The 19,063-nt window shown below is 31.6% G+C and overlaps 2 protein-coding genes across 2 annotated transcripts; both read right to left on the bottom strand.

The window, feature by feature from the left end:
• Positions 1-11: 11 nt before the first annotated feature.
• Positions 12-4,376, bottom strand: LOC136777440 (uncharacterized). The gene is made up of 4 exons (XM_066733728.1): positions 3,780-4,376; positions 3,397-3,613; positions 3,071-3,321; positions 12-2,435 (listed from the first exon to the last, which is right to left on the bottom strand). Exon 4 carries the CDS (start codon positions 1,251-1,253, stop codon positions 12-14), a length of 1,242 nt encoding a protein of 413 aa, XP_066589825.1. The 5' UTR covers positions 1,254-2,435; positions 3,071-3,321; positions 3,397-3,613; positions 3,780-4,376.
• An 11,518-nt stretch (positions 4,377-15,894) lies between these two features.
• Positions 15,895-17,798, bottom strand: LOC136777301 (uncharacterized). The gene is made up of 3 exons (XM_066733467.1): positions 17,795-17,798; positions 17,438-17,665; positions 15,895-17,396 (listed from the first exon to the last, which is right to left on the bottom strand). The coding sequence occupies exons 1-3, from the start codon at positions 17,796-17,798 to the stop codon at positions 15,895-15,897; spliced, it is 1,734 nt and encodes a 577-aa protein (XP_066589564.1).
• Positions 17,799-19,063: the final 1,265 nt, after the last annotated feature.

Here is a 19,063-nt window from a genome sequence, read left to right as displayed (position 1 = left end):
GGCACAAGATATTAATTTTCAGAATGAATAATTGTAAAGACAACATACGTAGAATTTTCATCAATGTCAGTGTTATTTGCATGTTCTGTTTCTTTACTGAAAAAAGGCATCCTGTAGCATTTTGCTACAACATTGCTTAAAGGGACTGATACAATTTCAGAATGTAAAGATGAACATTTGTAAATGCCAATATCGGAAGATTTAATGCCAATGTCATAAAATGGTTCCAGTTCAATAAACTTTTTAACTTGAAGCAGATATAAGTTTTCATTTATAACAATATCAACAATAACGCAAATAGAATTGTCACGTAAGAGGCAACAATTATCACGAATTTCTGTGGTTAACAGTAAATTATTAAATAAAATTTTTGAATATCCTGCTCGATTATTGGTATTACGATAATGAACAAACTTAGGAATTGAAGGATCATCATTGCTAATTTCTTGGTTTGAATTAAATTGAATTTCGTCCATTCTTCGACAAAATTGTTGAAGAGATAAATGTGGTTTTCGGCAATATTTCCGAAACATCATCATATTACTTTCGTACGGGAAAGCGGAGAATGAGTCGAGGTTTCCCAAATGTCTTACATCGTTAGTTAAATGAAGAAGGCCGTGCAAATTATAAGAGCAAAAACTAGGACCGTATAGTTCATAACACCTTTGAACAAACTTTTGCAAAGAGATTTCTGCGAATCGAAGTTCCAAAGTTGAAGCAGAAGCAACTAAAACCCTTATCGCGCTATGCAGCAGCAAGAAATGTTTGTAGATAGAATCATCGGTTAAACCATATAGTACTAATGGGCCGGTATATAAAAGAAATTGGCGAAACTCGGTCGCTTTAAACTTTGAGAACACATCCAAGGACTGAGGGCGTCTGGCAAAATCAGATGGGCAAAATTGTCTAAGGGTATTCAATCTACTACATACTGTAGTATAAGAAGAGGTAGATAATTTAGAAACTGGTGAAAATGTTCCAAGTACCCAAGCAGACAAAATTCTTTTCATGACCCCCAAGCACACAAGATGCATATATTCGAAAGGGACGTCTGAGACCATGCCTATAGGAAGATGAGCTAACGGACTCTGACCTTCCTTATGATGTTTTCTATCGACGCATCTAGAATAGGCAACGTCAGTTCTTAGTGAAAATGTAGTACTATTAAAAACGCTACGGCCATTTTCATGCCTTCCGACAACTGTACATTTCGAGCACGGATGATGAGACATATGGCCACGATGATTAAGCATAAAAGCACGAGCTGGTGCATCGGCAATAAAACACCTTAAACGAATAGGTATTCTCTTTCCGTTAAAAATAATACCTTCACTAAGGATCAATCTTTTTATATCCGAAATGAAGCAGTCAAAGAATGATTCTGGGCTGTAAGGCTTTTCCGCACCTTTATGGATCCCAACGACAATAGGCTACGAGTTTTTAAAATTTGATAATCTTATCTGGATTGGCCATAAATGGATGAAGCCAGATGTATCTAAATTGCACCCATCGACATGAAAATCAATGTCTATAACACTAACAGATGAAGGACTACCAAGTGTTACAAGATTATTAACAATTTTGGTTTCCAGGTCGAAATGAACATATTCCCCCGGCTCTACCGTTAGCACACGAATGCGTTCTCTTGGAGTTTTCAAAATTGTCCTAGCATCTTTGGGAAGATTTTCAAAACATTTATGTGACCTTAGAACAGAAAGGATGTTGTTTATTTGAGTGTGTGTTATATTATTTTCCACAAAGCAAGTGGCTAAGCGTTGTTTAAAAGAAGGAGAAGATAAGGAGTCTAAGTCAGATGCATTGAATAACAGATTATCTTTTTCATTTTCAGAACTAGTAGAAGAAACGGAAAAATGATTATCTCCCTGCATATTATCTAAATCATTGCCCAACAAAAAATCTGATTGCTCAGTATGAACATTATTATAATGAAGGTCCATACACAAGTTACTTGATTCAGCAACGGATGGAATAGAACAAGGCAAAGTAGTTGTGTTATTATTCGGAAACGGCTCTACTCTTATCTTACACCAATTATGCAAACCGGACTTTTTAATTTCATTTATAACCCTATTTTTGTGTCGAATAGACAAAGATCGAAAGGATTTGCGCGATATAGAAGTTTTAAAAGAAGAATGCATTTTTACCAATATTGTATATAATTATATAGTAAATGCTGAAATATTTAAGGCGGATAGTCAATGTGTGTGTGGAAAAGTAAAATGGAAGCAAAACAATTTTCTATAACTAAAATGAATTTATCGTAAATGGTCAAGTTTTATATTACTATATATGGATAAATATGTTCATGATCAGATAATACGAATGGCCATAGGATACTTTTGCAAAAGCCAATTTTAGGAGATTAGTAGAAAAGGGACGGAATGGATTAGAGTGTGTATCCAGGTTTCGACGAGCTGTAAACAAAAAAAAAGAAAAATGGGTGAAACAGGGACAAGCTCTATCGTTAACAAATATTAACGATTTAATTGCTGGCGACTTATTACGTGAAGACTAACTAATAAAGCAAATTAATGAAAATATTGCTTTATCCCAATTAATTTTTTTGTTAGGCGCTGAATTTTCAAATATTGTACATAGTGAAATATTAAATTATACATATGAATTTATACCTCTCTGTTAAGACTTTTCTTAATGTTATAAATAAAATTGTATTTTGTAAATAATTGATCATAAATGATAAACTAGAGCACAATTGCTATTTCTAAATTCATAAATCGATTGATACACTATATTTAAAATGTTGCATGTCAATGACAAAACCAGGTAGATTTAGATTGTGTACAAAAAATATAAATTTGTTACTTCACATTTGCCAATTTTGTTATTTTTTAATACAGAAATATATGAAAGTTAATAGTTTTAGAAGAATATGCTTTAAGTCAAATGTATATGCTGGTATATTTTCAACAGATGCAAATAAACTACTAACATTAATATTTGTCACTAACACGCAAAATGTTACAACGTTAAAAATTTACAAATTTCACCATTAGTACTGGCAGCTTGAACTAAATGTTAAGATAATTACCTCTGCGATTATATCTGTGTTTTTTAAATTGGTAGCCCACAATTAGGGCACGGTTTAAAATCATTTGACTTATAATGACCATTAGCCAGCAGAAGTCTGATGTTATAATATCAAATAGATAACTTCTATTTTGATGGCACAGACAATTATATAATAGTAAAAATGGTTAACGCTCTATATTAAGTATTCCCTTCATATAAATTCCAAGATCAAATATTATTATGCATTAATAGAAAGAATATAGTGCTAAACTGAAAACAAAAAATATAAATTTCCATAAAATTACTGCTATATATTGATGAAAATATTTTTTCAGTTAAACTCACAATGATTCATAAAAGGTGTTCAGCTGGAAAAGTTTTTCTCGAATCAGTCTCATTTTCTGCCAGTCTTATTAATTATCCTGTCCTCGACTTTAAATCCTGGTTAACCAAATAAAGTATAGGGTATACTTTCTCTTGGATTTCATTATTTACAGCATAGTATACAGTTTTAGTGTGCACACTTCATACAATCGCACTTCCCAATAACGCAGAGCTATTACTAGAAGAAAAAGGAGACTTGAAATAACTTCATGCAATAATGTGTACAGAAAAACATATAAGAGTGAATTTTCCTGCTAATATTAAACAATAACTACTTTCGATTTATTTGTTAGTATAGTATACACGGCTATTAAATTATAAAGTATGGAAAATAACACTCTTACCCTCCTTATCACATGTGATGTCCAGATGTACAATGCGAGCTTGAGAAATGTTTCTCTGAGCAGTCTATGTTTTTGCTGTCTTATTAATTAATATGTGTAGCTCACAATCGTTTGCTCATATGTGCCATATATTTTATTTCAAAATTTAATGCTTATTAAATAAAAATGATTGAATATGCTTTTGTCATGGTCGCAAAAAGTATATATGCAGAAATTTGTGGTTAAGTGCGCTCCATTTATATCGATCCCCATTAGACCAATTGTTTATAGATAATATAGCTTTCGAAATATTATTTGGTTATTTAAGAATAACGAAATTAAATACAACTGGGCGATATGTATTTCAGCACTAATAGAGTAAAAATATAAGCGCATGGCCATGTCGCCATTTTTCTGTTTCGGCTAATTCAACAAATTTTTGTATATTCAAGTTTATTAACTTAATGAGTTTGTATAACAATTAATACTTAGTTTTTATTGCCAATGGATGACTGTTCGCGAGGGCTACTGACCCAAAAAGGTTTTTTTGCACTACACAGTTAAAAACATTAAATAGGTACGCAAATATCGGAGAGCTCCAAAACGACGCCACGCTGATTCAGGCCACCAAGTTAAAAGAACCATGACAGCAAAAACCATAAAAATGGCGCGCATTATAATACAGCGCCATTCATCAGCGGGAACGCCGGGAACCCTAAAAAATCTTGAGTTATCAATGCCACCATTTTTTGAGAGTGAGGCGCCCTCTATGAATTTGAATAGAAAATATACTATATATATAAGTTAAAGATTTTAGCACTTGCATGTGCTCTATGTCCGAAAATACAGGGTCTCTTCTCCTACATCGAAGCATATATTGGAAATGTCGTGTTATTTGACTATTAGCACATTTGAGTATAACAAAAATAATATTTTTCGTTTAATTCAAATATCCAACGTAGTGAGCGAGATTAATAGGAATTAAAGATATTTATAATGAATAATGAAAACAATTAAACTATAAAATGACCATTAAAACTTAATTGCATGGTTAAACATTTATTAAATATGATAAAGTGTAGTATATAGTGCTTCAGCGCTATAGTCAAAGAACACGATCCATATGCTTCGATGTTTGGAAAAGACCCTGTATAATTAAATCCACAGACAAAATTTGTTGCATTTCTGTCAACAATCTATCAACAGATTATCTTAACAAAACCTAGGTATTGTTTGCAGACAATCTGCAGGCAGAATTATACATGTAGATCAGGCTATCAAATTGACATCAAATCTTAGACAAAATTTGTAACAGAATCTATTGCGTTTTTGGTGACAAATTGGTATCAGAAAGTGTCAGCAGTAAAGGGCATGATTTTGTTAACAAACTGCGAGCAAGGTTTGATATTACAAGTTCTGTTACCAATCTTCTGTTCTTTTGTTAGCAAAAATTAGTATCGAGTCTTTGCTTTCATTTTGCGAGCGCAGAAAAGGCTATCTGGGAGGGAGTTAACCACTCATCCTCGGGAAAAGATAAATATTGTCCTTCAAAACACGTGTAGCTCCTTTTATCCTTGTAAAGTTTAAAACAGGATACGCGTGCGTATAATCATTTAGTGCAATCTAATGATAATTAATTTTCTCTCACTATTGCGCGTAGATTTTTCATCCGGTCTATTGGTTTTTTATTTAATAATAAAATGATTATGATAAGAGAGAACCACCCATCGTCGGGAAAAGATAAATATTATCCTTCAAACACGTGTAGCTCCTTTTATCCTTGAAAAGTTTAAAACAGGATACGCGTGCGTATAATCATTTAGTATAATCTAAATACTAATTAATTTCTATCGTGTGTAGGTTTTATCATCCTGTTTAATGGTCTTTTTTATTTAAAATAAAAAATAATAATGATAAAAGAGAGTTAGCTACTCATCATTCTCGGAAAACGATATAGTCCTTAACAACAAAACACGTGTAGCTCCTTATTTTCTTAAAATGAAGAGAGAGAGTGGGGGGGAGATAAAAAGAATGTGATAATATTGGCCACAAAATTTTTATGTATGGGTCATGGGTTCAAACACTCCCCCCACCTTAAAACCATTCAAATTTTATAAGTATACATCAGTTGCCGATATAACTCACTTTGAGTTAGACGTATAAACGATTGAGTGAATTGAAAAGTCTAGATATTTATTTATAAGAGAGAGAGAGAGAGAGAGAGAAAATGAGTGGAAATCCAAAGAAGAAAGATTTGTTTTCGTTGAGTGTAAATAGAGTGAGAAACATATTTGTACCAAATATTCGACTATATAACGAATATCAGCTAACTAAAATTTCAAAGGTTATAACGAGGTATGGTCAGCAAATACAATTAATGTTAAACACTGTAGAATGTCTTCGACTACCATTGAAAATAAGTCGAAATATACTGGAAAATCATCCGGAGATCTTTGATGAAATCTGTGAAACACTTGAAAAATATAAAAAAGTGAATATCAAATTTGAAGATCTAACGAGAAAAACTTTTAAATTTCACATATATCAAGAGAAAAGGTTGTTAAACAAAAAGAATGATTACGATGAAAACACAGAAGGCAATGGAGCTTTTGGAGTCGAAAGAGCTGTAGGAGAGGGAGGAGAAGAAGAGGAGGGAGAAGAAAAGAAAGAATATTTAAATATGATGTATCAAATTAAAACTTACAGTAAGTATTAAGAGAATATGGTATAAATGTTTTAAAATAACTTATTTTGTTTCTTTGTTATTTCATTATCTCTCTCTCTCTATTTTACAGATTAAAGGTTTTCTCCCTCTTCCCCCCCCCCCCTCAGTCTTGGTCATCAAATGTGTAATCAGTGTTAGACGTAAATCACTCACACACACAGACACACAACGCCCACACGTTTGCATTGTATAAAATAAAAAAATTTATTCCTCTGATTTTAGTATATTATTTACTCTCATGTGTTACTGTTGTGTCTTAAAATGAATTTCCTACGTAAATTCACAGTTATATCAATATTCTCTTTATGGGTTGTGTTTTGTGATAATAATAATAATAGTACTTTTATTTCAAATTATTTAACAAAATATGGTTATATTGACGATGGAAATTTCAATAATAACAATGGTATGACATTAAATGCTGCGGATAATGAAATCTATAAACATGGATTAAGAGTTTTTAAGCAAAACTTTAACTTAGCCGAGGACAGTAGGACCGAAGATATTATTGATCTCAGCCAAAGGCCCCGATGTGGATTAGGAGATTTTTCGCAAAATAATGATTTGGAAGAGAATAGATGGTATAAAAAGGAATTATCGTGGTATTTTCATGTAGCTAGTATACCTCAATTGGAAACTGCACATGAAGTATTTAATTAATGGTCAATTGTGACAAATTTAACTTTTAAAGAAGTACAAGAGAAAAGTAAAGCAGATATAATTATTTCATTTCAAAGTGTTAATCATAACTTTTTTTATGATTCAACAAAATGTGATGCTAGATTAGGAGGTCAGGTTGTGGGACATGCATATTTTCCTGATAAACTACAACAGAGAAAAGAAATTCATTTATATATGGATAATAAACAATGGTTTTTTGGTTTAGGACCGTACAATTCACATTTGAATAGTTTATATTGGATTTTAATGCATGAAGTTGGACACAGTTTAGGCTTACATCATGATACATCTGGGCATATAATGCATTCTTATGTTCAACACCACGATACTACGAATGGATCACCTTTTAATACAGTAGATTTAAATAATATTAATAATTTATATAAATCGGGCGAGGGAGTAAAAAATAGTCCAATGATTCCAACAACAACAAATGGGGATGTAACACCGCGAAGAAAGAAAACTTTTACCACCAGTAATCCTATTTCAGATAAAAAACCACAATCAGAGGAGGAAGATGTTGCAAATTTTAACACAATTTGTAAATTACCTGCGAGTGATTTTCTCTATTTTATTCAGAGTAAAAGACTTTTTGTTATTTATAAACAATGGTTTTGGTCTTTTGACATGAATTCAAAAGAATTTAAAAATCCACAATTAATTAAAAATTGGCTTAAATTTCTACCCTCGGAATTCAAATCAATTAAAGTTATACATGAAGTATCATTAGATGAGATTGCCGTATATTCTGATAATTATGTTTATGTTTTTAATGCAAAATATTTGAAACTTATTAATGGCTATCCAAAAACGTACCAACAACTTTTTGGAAGTGAAGTAACATATGATGGAATTCAGGCAGCTGTTTTAAGTAATATGGATACTATCTTCGTTATCGTTGATAATAATTATGTGAGAATATTCAAGAATTGCGCACTTTTTAAGGATATAAGCTATGGTGTACTGAATGAAGTATTTCCAACAATTTTCCATTTTAACAGTAAAATGTCACTATTTAAGTTTAACAGCGGTAAGATTTATATAATTCAGGATGGTAATTATCGAGAATTCGATGAATTTCGTAATATTATTACAAAGACTGACAAATTTGATCTATCATTATTTGGAATAGAGTGTCCAACATACTCCGTAGTTGAAAAATTAAAAAATTTAATGGAAAGTTTGTTTGGTTATTATTCATATAAATTAAGAAAAGATAATAAGAATAATGATGGTGAGAAAGAATCAATAAATCAAATTAGTTCATATATTAAAACATTTAACTCTATAAATGACACACACGATTACATTGCTTCAAAGTATGTTATATAATCTACTTCTAACCGCATACCTAATATTTTCCCCACTTTTTATTTCCCCCACTTATAACTTATTCTATTCTCCCACTAATGTTTTTCTTAATATAGAAGAATATATGTATAAAATATTTCTTTATTCGTATAAGAGTTTCTGTTTTTTTACGACGGTTGCTGTGCTAAGATCAAATATTGAAACGGTTAAAATGAGTGACGACTTACATACTTTTATATTGAGAATTGAGAAGAATCTTACGTAACAATTAACATTAATTCATACTGTTATTGAGAAACGAAAATGGATGAGAGAATGTGATGAATTTATTGAAAATCTTGTAGAATATTTGAAAAGTGTTGATGAAAAAAAGCATACAATAAGTATAGGATTACAACAACATATTTTGGCGAAAATTACAAAATTTAAAAGTTATAAAAAAATTTTATTATATAATTTTTGGTCTGGTTGTGGTAATAGTAGTAGTGAAATAAAAAAATCATCATTAAATAATTTTTGCCGTTGGGAAAATGTAGAATCTTTTTTTTTTTGAACAGAGAATTATTACTGGTTTAACCCATTAACGTCCAAAATGTCAAAATTTCTTGCACGTTTTCAAAGTGACTTTTTCCTATGTAATTGGCGTTGAAAAAATTCTTGAACGACATATTCTGATGTAAAATTGCATGCTCTTTCAGAATCCGTTGCCAGAATCATGATAAATCTCACAGGAAAAGAGATATGCTCGATTGAAACATAAAAAACACCTAAATTTTCGAAAAAAACAATTTTTAGGATTTTTTTTCGAAGTGTTACGGTGAAGATATCACCTTGCGACCATGATCAAAGGTGATCATGGGAGTTGAAGTTTAACAGGGAATTTTTTTGTTGACCTTGAACCATCGCTTCTTTACAAAATGGCGGAAAAAACGAATTTTTATTTTTTCAACTTTATCAATTTTTTTCTCGAAATCTATGGACTTTAGAAAAAAATTCATAAGAACAAAAATGTCTTAGAAGCACTCGAGAAACATCCTAAAATTTTTTCAGAATTTTTGGAGACATTTTTGAAAATTCCATTTCACAAGTTTCCCGGAAAATCAAAAATTGTCTCAAAAATTTCTGAAAAAATTTGAGAATGTTCCTCGAGCGATTATAAGGCATTTTTGTTTTTATGAATTTTTTTCTAAAGACCATAGATTTCGAGAAAAAAGTTGATGAAGATTGAAAAAAAAAATTCGTTTTTTCCGCCATTTTGTAAAGAAGCGATGGTTCAAGGTCAACAAAAAAATTCCCTGTTTAACTTCAACTCCCATGATCACCTTTGATCACGGTCGCAAGGTGATATCTTTACCGTAACACTTCGAAAAAAAATCCTAAAAATGTTTTTTTTTCGAAAATTTAGGTGTTTTTTATGTTTCAATCGAGCATATCTCTTTTCCTGTGAGTTTTATCATGATTCTGGCAACGGATTCTGAAAGAGCATGCAATTTTACATCAGAATATGTCGTTCAAGAATTTTTTCAACGCCAATTACATAGGAAAAAATCACTTTGAAAACGTGCAAGAAATTTTGACATTTTGGACGTTAATGGGTTAATAGTAAATATCCTACACGTAGATCCACATAGATTTTTATTGGATATTAAAGAAATGGTAATTGATAAAATTAAATATTATTTGGAACAATATAATCCTATAAAGGTAAATGCTATTTTTAATGCTGAGTTTATTATATCTAATATGAATAAATCTAGTTTGGATGTTAAAAGTTTTCAAACGAGAAATAACATTTTATTGAATACCAGTGATTTGGGGAAATGGTATATGAATAACATTGTGAGTTCAATTTTAACATCTCTGGAAGAATTTCAAGAACGTGACAGTGGATGGGCCTTATCAAAAATTTTAAATTTAGTAATAAATATTAACAAGTGTAAATTACTAAGAGGAGAACATTGGATGAATCTTCCGTTAGAAATATGAAAAAACGAGTAATTGTGAATGTTAAATCTAACGATGATAAATGTTTTATGTGGGCTATTGTGGCTGCTTTATATCCAAAACACAACAATGACTGCAGTTCTTTTAAGGATTATCCTCATTATCTTGATGTTTTGAATTGCGATGGAATAAAATTGCCCATGACTTTAAATCAAATTAAAAAATTTGAAACAAATAACAATTTAACTATTAATGTATTCATATACGACGAAAATGAGAAACAATATTTACCACTTCGTTTAAGTAAAAATTTTGATGATGATGATGATGGTGATGAAAATCATACGAGAATAAAACATTGATTTACTTCTGTGGAAAGATATTCATTTTGTTTGGATTAAAAATTTATCAGGTTTACTATCTAAACAAGTAAGCAAGAATAGACGCAAAAAATATATTTGTAACAGGTAAATATTTCTTATAAAAATTAACAATACATATTATACATTAGTAGAGGAGCTATGCAGTTCCGATGACAGGGAGTGGGGGAAGCTGTTTTGTGGTGTGGAAGGGGGATGGGTGGGGATAAGACTCTCTTAGTATGGTAGTGGTGGGGATGAGGAAGGAAAGGGTCTTATAGTGGGATCGAGTTTGGTTAGGGAGGGTGGGGGTATTTTTCACCCTATGTCACAATTCGAAGGTCTTATAGTGGGACCGAGTTTGATTAGGGAGGGGTATTTTTCACCCTATGTCACAGTTGGAAGGTCTTATAGTGGGACCGGGTTTGGTTAGGGAGGGGGTATTTTTCACCCTATGGTACCGTTGGTTAGTTATCCTACGGGGGCCTAAGTTATCCTACGGGGCCCTAGTTGAGGGAAGGTTTTTTCACCCTTCGAAGTCGATGGTTAGTTACCTTACGTAGCCTAACTATTTCCGACTCTGCTACACAGATAAACTAGGTTGAGTTAATTGCTAGTTCCAGTTGTCACCGCTAGGTGACTGCCTTCCTTAATCTTCTTTCGCGCTAATGGTATCAATTTCAGGAATATTAATATTTTGCTAGGGCAACTTATTAAGTCCTAGCTGTTACTAAACCTAGGTATCTTATAAAAGAGATTGTGCAGTTTCAAGATTTTCTTAGTTCAACGTGCTACTTCACTATGTCGATAAATAAATTCGGATCTGGTTTCAATACCGGTAAAGTGAGAAATTATTCACACAAAATTGACAATGATACGTTAAAGTTTGATAAAAAAAGGAATGCATTTAATGCCAAGAAGAAAATAATTTCAAACTTAGAATGTGATGTTACTGATGAGACAAGTGCTGTGAATATGGCTGCTCTGTTACGTAATTCGATAACTGTACGTGATAGCTTAATGAGGGAATTGTTTGAATACAGTGAAAAGCTAACTCACTATTACCTAAAAGGTAACCGCCTTGAGGAAAAAGTTACAACTCTGCTGAAAAAAAACTGATGAAATTGATGAAATTGATGAAAAAATTAATGATATTAGTGAAAGAATTAATCAATTGAATGATAAAGTCGATTATATTGAAAATAAATTGGATCGAAAAGTTGAGGCATTACGGAAAGATATGTATGGTAGATTGAAAATTGTTGCAAATTATATCTCTAATGAGCATCAAAAAGAGGAAATCACGACTGCCAATGAGAAGAAAAGAGAAAATGATTGGAATTATGCTCTAAAGAAACTTATATTACCGCCGGTGATTGATGAGCTAGTGTAAACATAATACGTAGTGGAATAGTCATGGGAAGTGAGGAGAAGAAACAATTGGTAGAAGAGTTACATGACAGACGGAATTTATTTATATATATATATATAAAATGAAATGTTTTTACAATTAAACTTATAATTAAACAAATATACATAAAATTTATATAAATGATAAAAACTTATAATTGATCGGATATACAAATATATAAAAAATGAAGGAAATATACATCAATTTATATAAATATATAAAATTAAACTAATAATTAAACTTATATCAATATATATATATTTTATTCAATCATCTGAAACAGAGAAATCCAGTTAATATTTTACAAATTGTAAGTTTAACATTTGATACTCAAATCTATTTGTTGATGTACTCATCGTGCGAAAACGTTTACCTCTTGATATACACAATGTATAGGCTTTCTCGTATGATTGGTGAACATTTTTACGTGTAGTTTACACGGGGTGTTGCAAGGTTTTATAGTGGCTATCAAATTATTAAATTTAGGACAACCAAATCTTTCCAAATTTGTATTTGGGATATCCAAGTAATTCAGAACATCCCGTTCTACATGCCCCCCTTTATAAGCTACTAGGGGGTATTCACAATCCAATTTAATGCTATTCACAAATTTGTAAATATCTTCTTGATTATAATGTTCATATCCTGTGTTGCAATATTTTATCCCGTGAATATTTTTGAAGACGAAATTTACGCTTTTTTGGTCCTTAATCGATAAACTTTTATACGGCTCATGAACACGAAATGCACCGTAATTCGTATTTCCCGTAGTTAAGTTTTTGATTGCCACTTCTTTATGCACAAACTTTCTGTTTATCATAAACCCGTCAAAATCGATTATATGTGTAATATGAAACAGTGAAGACATTTTTAAAATGGAATGATATTTGTCGTACGAATCAAACGTTCAAGCAATACTGATGCCTGTCCTACGATTTCTTCGAGCTTCTAAGCACTGTTAGGGAGGTGTCAACAATTTTTTAATCTACGGTAGGAAAATGTCTATACTACTCTTAGAAAAACGTAAACGTCATTGGCTCTAAGAGAGAATATTTTCTGCCCTATGCTACATGTAGTGGGCGGTAATTCTAAGATGCTTTAAGGGTTGACAAAACTTTTGTCCTACGGTGGGGAAATGACTGACCTACCACTCTTGGAAGAACGGAAACGTCATTGGTCCTCAAGAAAATATTTATGACCTATGCTACGTATAATGGGAGATAGTTTTGACCTATGGTGAGGATAGTAGGAGGGATGAAGAATAATTAGCTTGAAGAGAGGGAGAAATTTTCATGAAACATTCATATTTAAATAGAATTATTTTAGTATAAAAAACGTAGGCATAATGGCACCATCGTTCGTTGATTTTCAAGGATTCCGTTTGACGGATAAGTCATTTATAATCAAAGAATTTGCTGTTATACAATAACAAAAAGTGTTCCATATTTTATTTTCACCGCCTTATTCATAATCGTGGCTAAGTGAAGAGGAGCGAAAGCGGACAGAGTAAGTATATGAAAAAGAAAAAATATATATTATTTTTGTTTAATATAATGTTTCTTTTTAGCTGGTTCTTTCTAAATTATCACGGCTTAAATTGGGCGGATGGCTACTCACCCTACTATAAATATAAAGATATTATAAGGAAGTATATTTATGATGATGAGGATGAGATTTTTGTGAAAGGAATTGAAAATACAAATTGGTTAAGAGATATTTGTAATTTAGAAATAACTAATGTAGATAATTTTATGTGGGGGGATTTTGATTTAGAAGATAGCTTGCATAATTCACATCTTCCAGCATGTTTGAATCATGAAGGTGTATGTGCCTTAAAAAATGTCTATTATATGAAATATATGTATGAGCAAAAGCTGGAATATATGTATAACTGAAAAACGCTTGCATCTATTTTCTAACATGTCGTTACCTGTCCTCAATGTTCTCTTACCCCCTGAAGTGTTTCAGAGATCCTTTATCTAAAGAAAGCTCAGTTTCCCACCCACTTTTCCTCTGTTCCTGATTAGTCCTCTCGAAGAAAAGAACAAAAGATGTCTCTACGAAATAGAGTTTTGAAAACGCAAGAAGAATATCGCGAGTGGGTACGCGAGTGTCGTGAATATATTCATAAACTCAGAATCTCTAATCGCAACGCACCTATAGGCACGCTGCAGAAAAATTTTGCAGAAATTGCACAAATACAGTGTCTTCTACTTAGAGCAGCTAAGGATAAGAGTTATTGTTTGAATCATGCTCTCAAGAATCCTGATTTAGGAAATCAGCATAATTATCATGAGTGGGTACGCAAGTGTCGTGATTATATTCGAAGTTTAAGAGATGCTAATAGATCTGCAGCTCCCGATACAGTACACAAAAATCTGACTGAAATAACAACTATCCAGCGTCTACTTCTGCATGTGGCATAAAATAAGAAATCAATTGGAGTGAGAAAGCTTATTTGGAAAGATCTCGAGTCTTCATTTAAATCTCGAATATGTAGCGGAATGGTTGTAAATTATAATTTGTAAGGTTATTCACTTTGACAATGGATTTATTCTTTTTCATCAATTATACAACAATAAATAGTCGACCGCGTTTTATCATTCTCCTCCTTTTTTACGTCCTTTCTTACTTTCTTCCTTTCCCCAGTTCTCTCCCTAGTTGCCCGTCTGGTGGCGCTGCTGTAGTTCGCATACTCTCAACTATAGTATATGTACTTTTGTTGCCAATCCTACATGGCTGCCAACATCACCATACTACTACCTTATGCTATAGTACCTTCTCCTATTCCCATAATCACTACTACCAACCTTACAGTTCGACCATCCTGACTATTACAGACGTACCTCGTCTGTCTTAGGTTAAGTTGTACATGCTTTACAGTATAGTTTTACAATTCGTTTACAAACTATAACATCTTAAGTCTACAATAATTCTGAACAGCAACAAAATTAAATAACAAGGAATCACTACTGATAACAGTGCTAAAATATATGAGGTAATTATTTATCGTTTCTTAAAGACTAAAGTCTTAATTAGTTTGTTTCTTTTACTGGTTCATTGTCACTTGATATCCACAACCGTAACTTGTCTGGAGACACTATTGAATTGAAGGATCTCTGCGTTAAGGAGGTTGTATCGTTAAAAGAATTAACATTGAGATTTGAACAAAAATTTAACCACCAATCAGTTCATGACTAATAAAGCTCCAGTTAAAATTTCGTTAAGATTCAGAGCCTAGAAGCCAAGAATAAAATAATTTTAATTAACATGTACCCTTATGGAAAAGAAGCAATTTTTTGTAATATCTTAATAATTAATATTAAAATTAGCATGAAACTTATAGGAGACGTAAAAACTGTTGATTCAATTATTTAAAAATTTTTATAACATGTATTTAAAGCTTAGGAAAGCGGTAATTAATAAATTATGATGCGTTGACAAGATCTGGCAATATTGCATTTCCGGTAACAGCGCCACCTACTCCATTCGTTTTTATATTGCTCCATAATATTCAAACAATGCTTATAAACGAAGTTTTATAAAGGCAAATTGTAATAGGATAATAATAAAAACGCAAATAATTAATTAGAACCTTTTAACAAATTGAAATATATTTATTTAATATACCATACAACTCAACATACAATATTCAAACAGAAATATATAATAATATATTATAATAAATATTTATCTTGAAAGTATCTACATATTTTTTAAATAAAAATAATCATTTATTTTACGAATTACAATGCTTGACTTAGTAACATGCGTAAGAAGATCGTAAAGTCCAACATTCTTGTGATTGTTGTAAGTTTCTTCCATTATTTCATAAGTAATATTAGCAGCAATTAATTTTTTTCTAGTTGCAAGAGATGTACAACCTTTTAGCATTTCTAATTTTTTCAATTCACCAGACAGCTTTTCTTGAAAAAGTTTCTTATCTTTTATCATTTTCCATGTTACAACATATTCTTTTAATGTTTCATCTGATATTTGTAGTTTTAATAAAACTTCATGCAATATTCGAACATCAGCTTTGGCATTATGCGCGTCTTGAGCATTTATTTGTAAATTCAATGCCAAATTCTCCAATTTATTTTGGCCCTTTCCTTTAGCTTTATTCACTTTTTTTATGATAGGCAAAGTATCAGTGAAACCTTCAATTATGGATTCATATTGGTTTGTCATAAACACTTTGTTGATCGCTACAATTAGTCGAGTATAGTCAAATTTTACATTATGACCGACTAGAATACACTTTTTTTTAAATTGAAATAAATATTCGTAAAAAGCAACCATGGCTTCAAAAAGAGTATGTGTAATTAAAACTTCACCATTTAAAATCAATTCCCCATTAGCAAAATACAATCCAGTTATAGCACTTACTTCTGGGGATATAGCTTGTACATTAAGCTTAATATATATACAAAATTCAAAATTATCAGATTTTGCTGCTATTTGCAAAATTTCTGCAGACATGCTGAGACCATTAGTTTCGAGGTCAAAAAAGACTAATACTTTTTCATTGCTTTGAAAATTCGCAATTGGTAAATGTACATCACAAGTTTTAAATAGTTGAGAGTCTGTCTCGTAAGTAGTACCTTCCAGAAGGCTTTTTTTCTCCCTCAATTGCAATCTTCTTTTCTTTAAGAATAAGCGTCTTTTTTTGAATTCCACGGTTTTTGATGTAGCGTATCTTCTTTCTTTTTGCTGATCACGTATTCTTCCATAATTATATGTATTTTTTCCAGGAGAACAATTTAGTTTAATATTTAATTGAGGCAAATAACTATAGCCTTCATTTTTATGTAGTGTTGCCAAGGCTGCTCTAGTATGACAAGAAGCTGACGTACCATATACCCTTGATTTTGGAGCTTTGCTAACAAGAGTCAAATTGAAGCTTTCATTGGGGTTGCTTGAAGCACCTCCAGAAAATTTTGCTGCGTTATTTGCTAGCTCGCAAAATAAACTTTTCAATTCGTCAAATAACTGCAAATTTTTAAAGCCTTCGCCAATTATTTTATGACGATATTCTTCTTGCATGCTATTATAATGACACCACAATCCGCAATTCTCATGGATGTTAAAAGTATGGTAAGGAATATTTTGTATTGCCTTAGCCATATTTTCACAATCACCGATATTTTTCGAAATACTATAGTTGAAGCATTTCTGCAGGTACTTGATAGCATCCGTATTCAATTCTTTGAATTTTTTTGAATTTTGTATAAAGCACTCACTAAACCTTTGCTAGTGTGATTTTTGTCCGATTGTTTCACTATTTCGTGATTTTGCGTATTACGAATAGCAGCAATAGCACTGCTATCATTGTCTGCTATTACAATTCCTATTTCAGTATTATTCTCCATTAATATTTCATTATTTTTGGTCAATTGCACAGCAGCATATGGTTCCATAGCCTTAGCAGTGCCATTAAAATTGTGACGACAATCGTGATCTGTTTTTGGATGACCTAAATCACATTTTTTACATTTTCTATTTAAAACAGTGTATGAGATAACTTTTTTAGTTAAGTAACCCATTAGCGATCCAGTGCCAGACAAACTATCATACGACCGGCCTGTACTTCTCGTGAACCAACCCATATCGAACGATCCACATATTCGAACTCTATGCTTCTCATCGACGTCATGAATAAGATTATTTGTAGGTGGAGTATCGGGAAAGATAAATGAAAGTGTAAGGTGTATGGGCCTAGAAGAAATCAAGATAAGATATATATATATAATTATTTCATTTAAATTATTAAAATTTTTAATGAATTATATAGTTAGAAAATATTACTTAAATGTACTATTAAACATGATCTAAATGATAGATAACTTATACACAATATATTGGTTACCTAAATTATTTTATCGCCAAACATACTCTATAAGCCTATAGATATAGGATACTGTAAAAGCTCTATAATATCTTTGTTTATTACTTATTTATGTTAAGCGCGTACATTACAATAATGTTTATTCTAAATAATAACTAATGTAAACCTTAAAATAATTTTTTCATTGCATCAGCATTTTCAATGGTAAGTTGTCTTTCTTCCGCAGCTGCATCCATACAACTTCTATGTGCCATTTTGTCAATCACTAAGCCTGCTTCAATTTCGTGAGTTTTAAATACTGCTGAATTTATCATTGGGATATTTAGTGACGTAAGGATTGAATTCAGATGTGTTTGGCCCATACCTGCATTCAACGTACCTACAAATAATTACTTAATTTTAATAGATTTCTTTTTTAATATTTGCAACATATTAGTACTATTATAAATACCTATGATAGATTTTGTATTGCAGTCAAAATGTCTCTTTTGTCCTGAAACTTCATGCTGCTTATCAGTAAATACGGAGTTTGTTGAATGACACATTCGACATTTTATATATAATTTTGAAGCTAATCCACTTCTTTTCTCCACCGTACAGTCAAGCAGGGATAAAATTGCACCACATTTTATGCAAATTAGATTACGTCCAAGAGTGTCCATATGAATAATCCTGCGGCCTTCAATTACATTTGGCGAGTGATTGAGGTTAGGCGGCGTCTCATGCATCTCAAACAATTTTCTTATGTTTTTCCCAATTTGTGTCTGTTGCACTCTCTTTTTGTACACTCGTTCAGTGACTCTTTTTCCTTTCCAATAATATTTTTTCGTCTGTTCACTCATTTTGCACACAATTAGTTCAAAAAGCACATGTAACGGAAAGAGTATTATTCGTGAGTACGCCGCGTTCCATGTGATAGTGACGTCATATACTACGAGTTCAAAAGAGAGATGCTAATAATTTAATGACTAGCGTCGTACCGATACAACCTCCTTAAAGCACATCCTGGGATATCTACGACCACAT

This window comes from Prorops nasuta, unplaced genomic scaffold (genome assembly GCF_024137725.1).
Source record: "Prorops nasuta isolate Cenicafe-Biocafe unplaced genomic scaffold, Cenicafe_Pnas_1.2 PNAS00011, whole genome shotgun sequence".
NCBI classification, from domain to species: Eukaryota; Metazoa; Arthropoda; class Insecta; order Hymenoptera; family Bethylidae; genus Prorops; species Prorops nasuta.
The sequence above is the reverse complement of the archived record's forward strand: the minus strand, read 5'-3'. Positions and strand labels throughout refer to the sequence as shown.

Bases quoted from the DNA above. Each gene is read 5' to 3' on its own strand.
- LOC136777440 (XM_066733728.1), bottom strand. From the start codon at position 1,253: ATGCTTAATCATCGTGGCCATATGTCTCATCATCCGTGCTCGAAATGT.
- LOC136777301 (XM_066733467.1), bottom strand. The intron at 17,397-17,437 runs GTTTAGTGAGTG...AAAAATTCAAAG, and splicing joins CAAAAATCACACTAGCAAAG to AATTGAATACGGATGCTATC.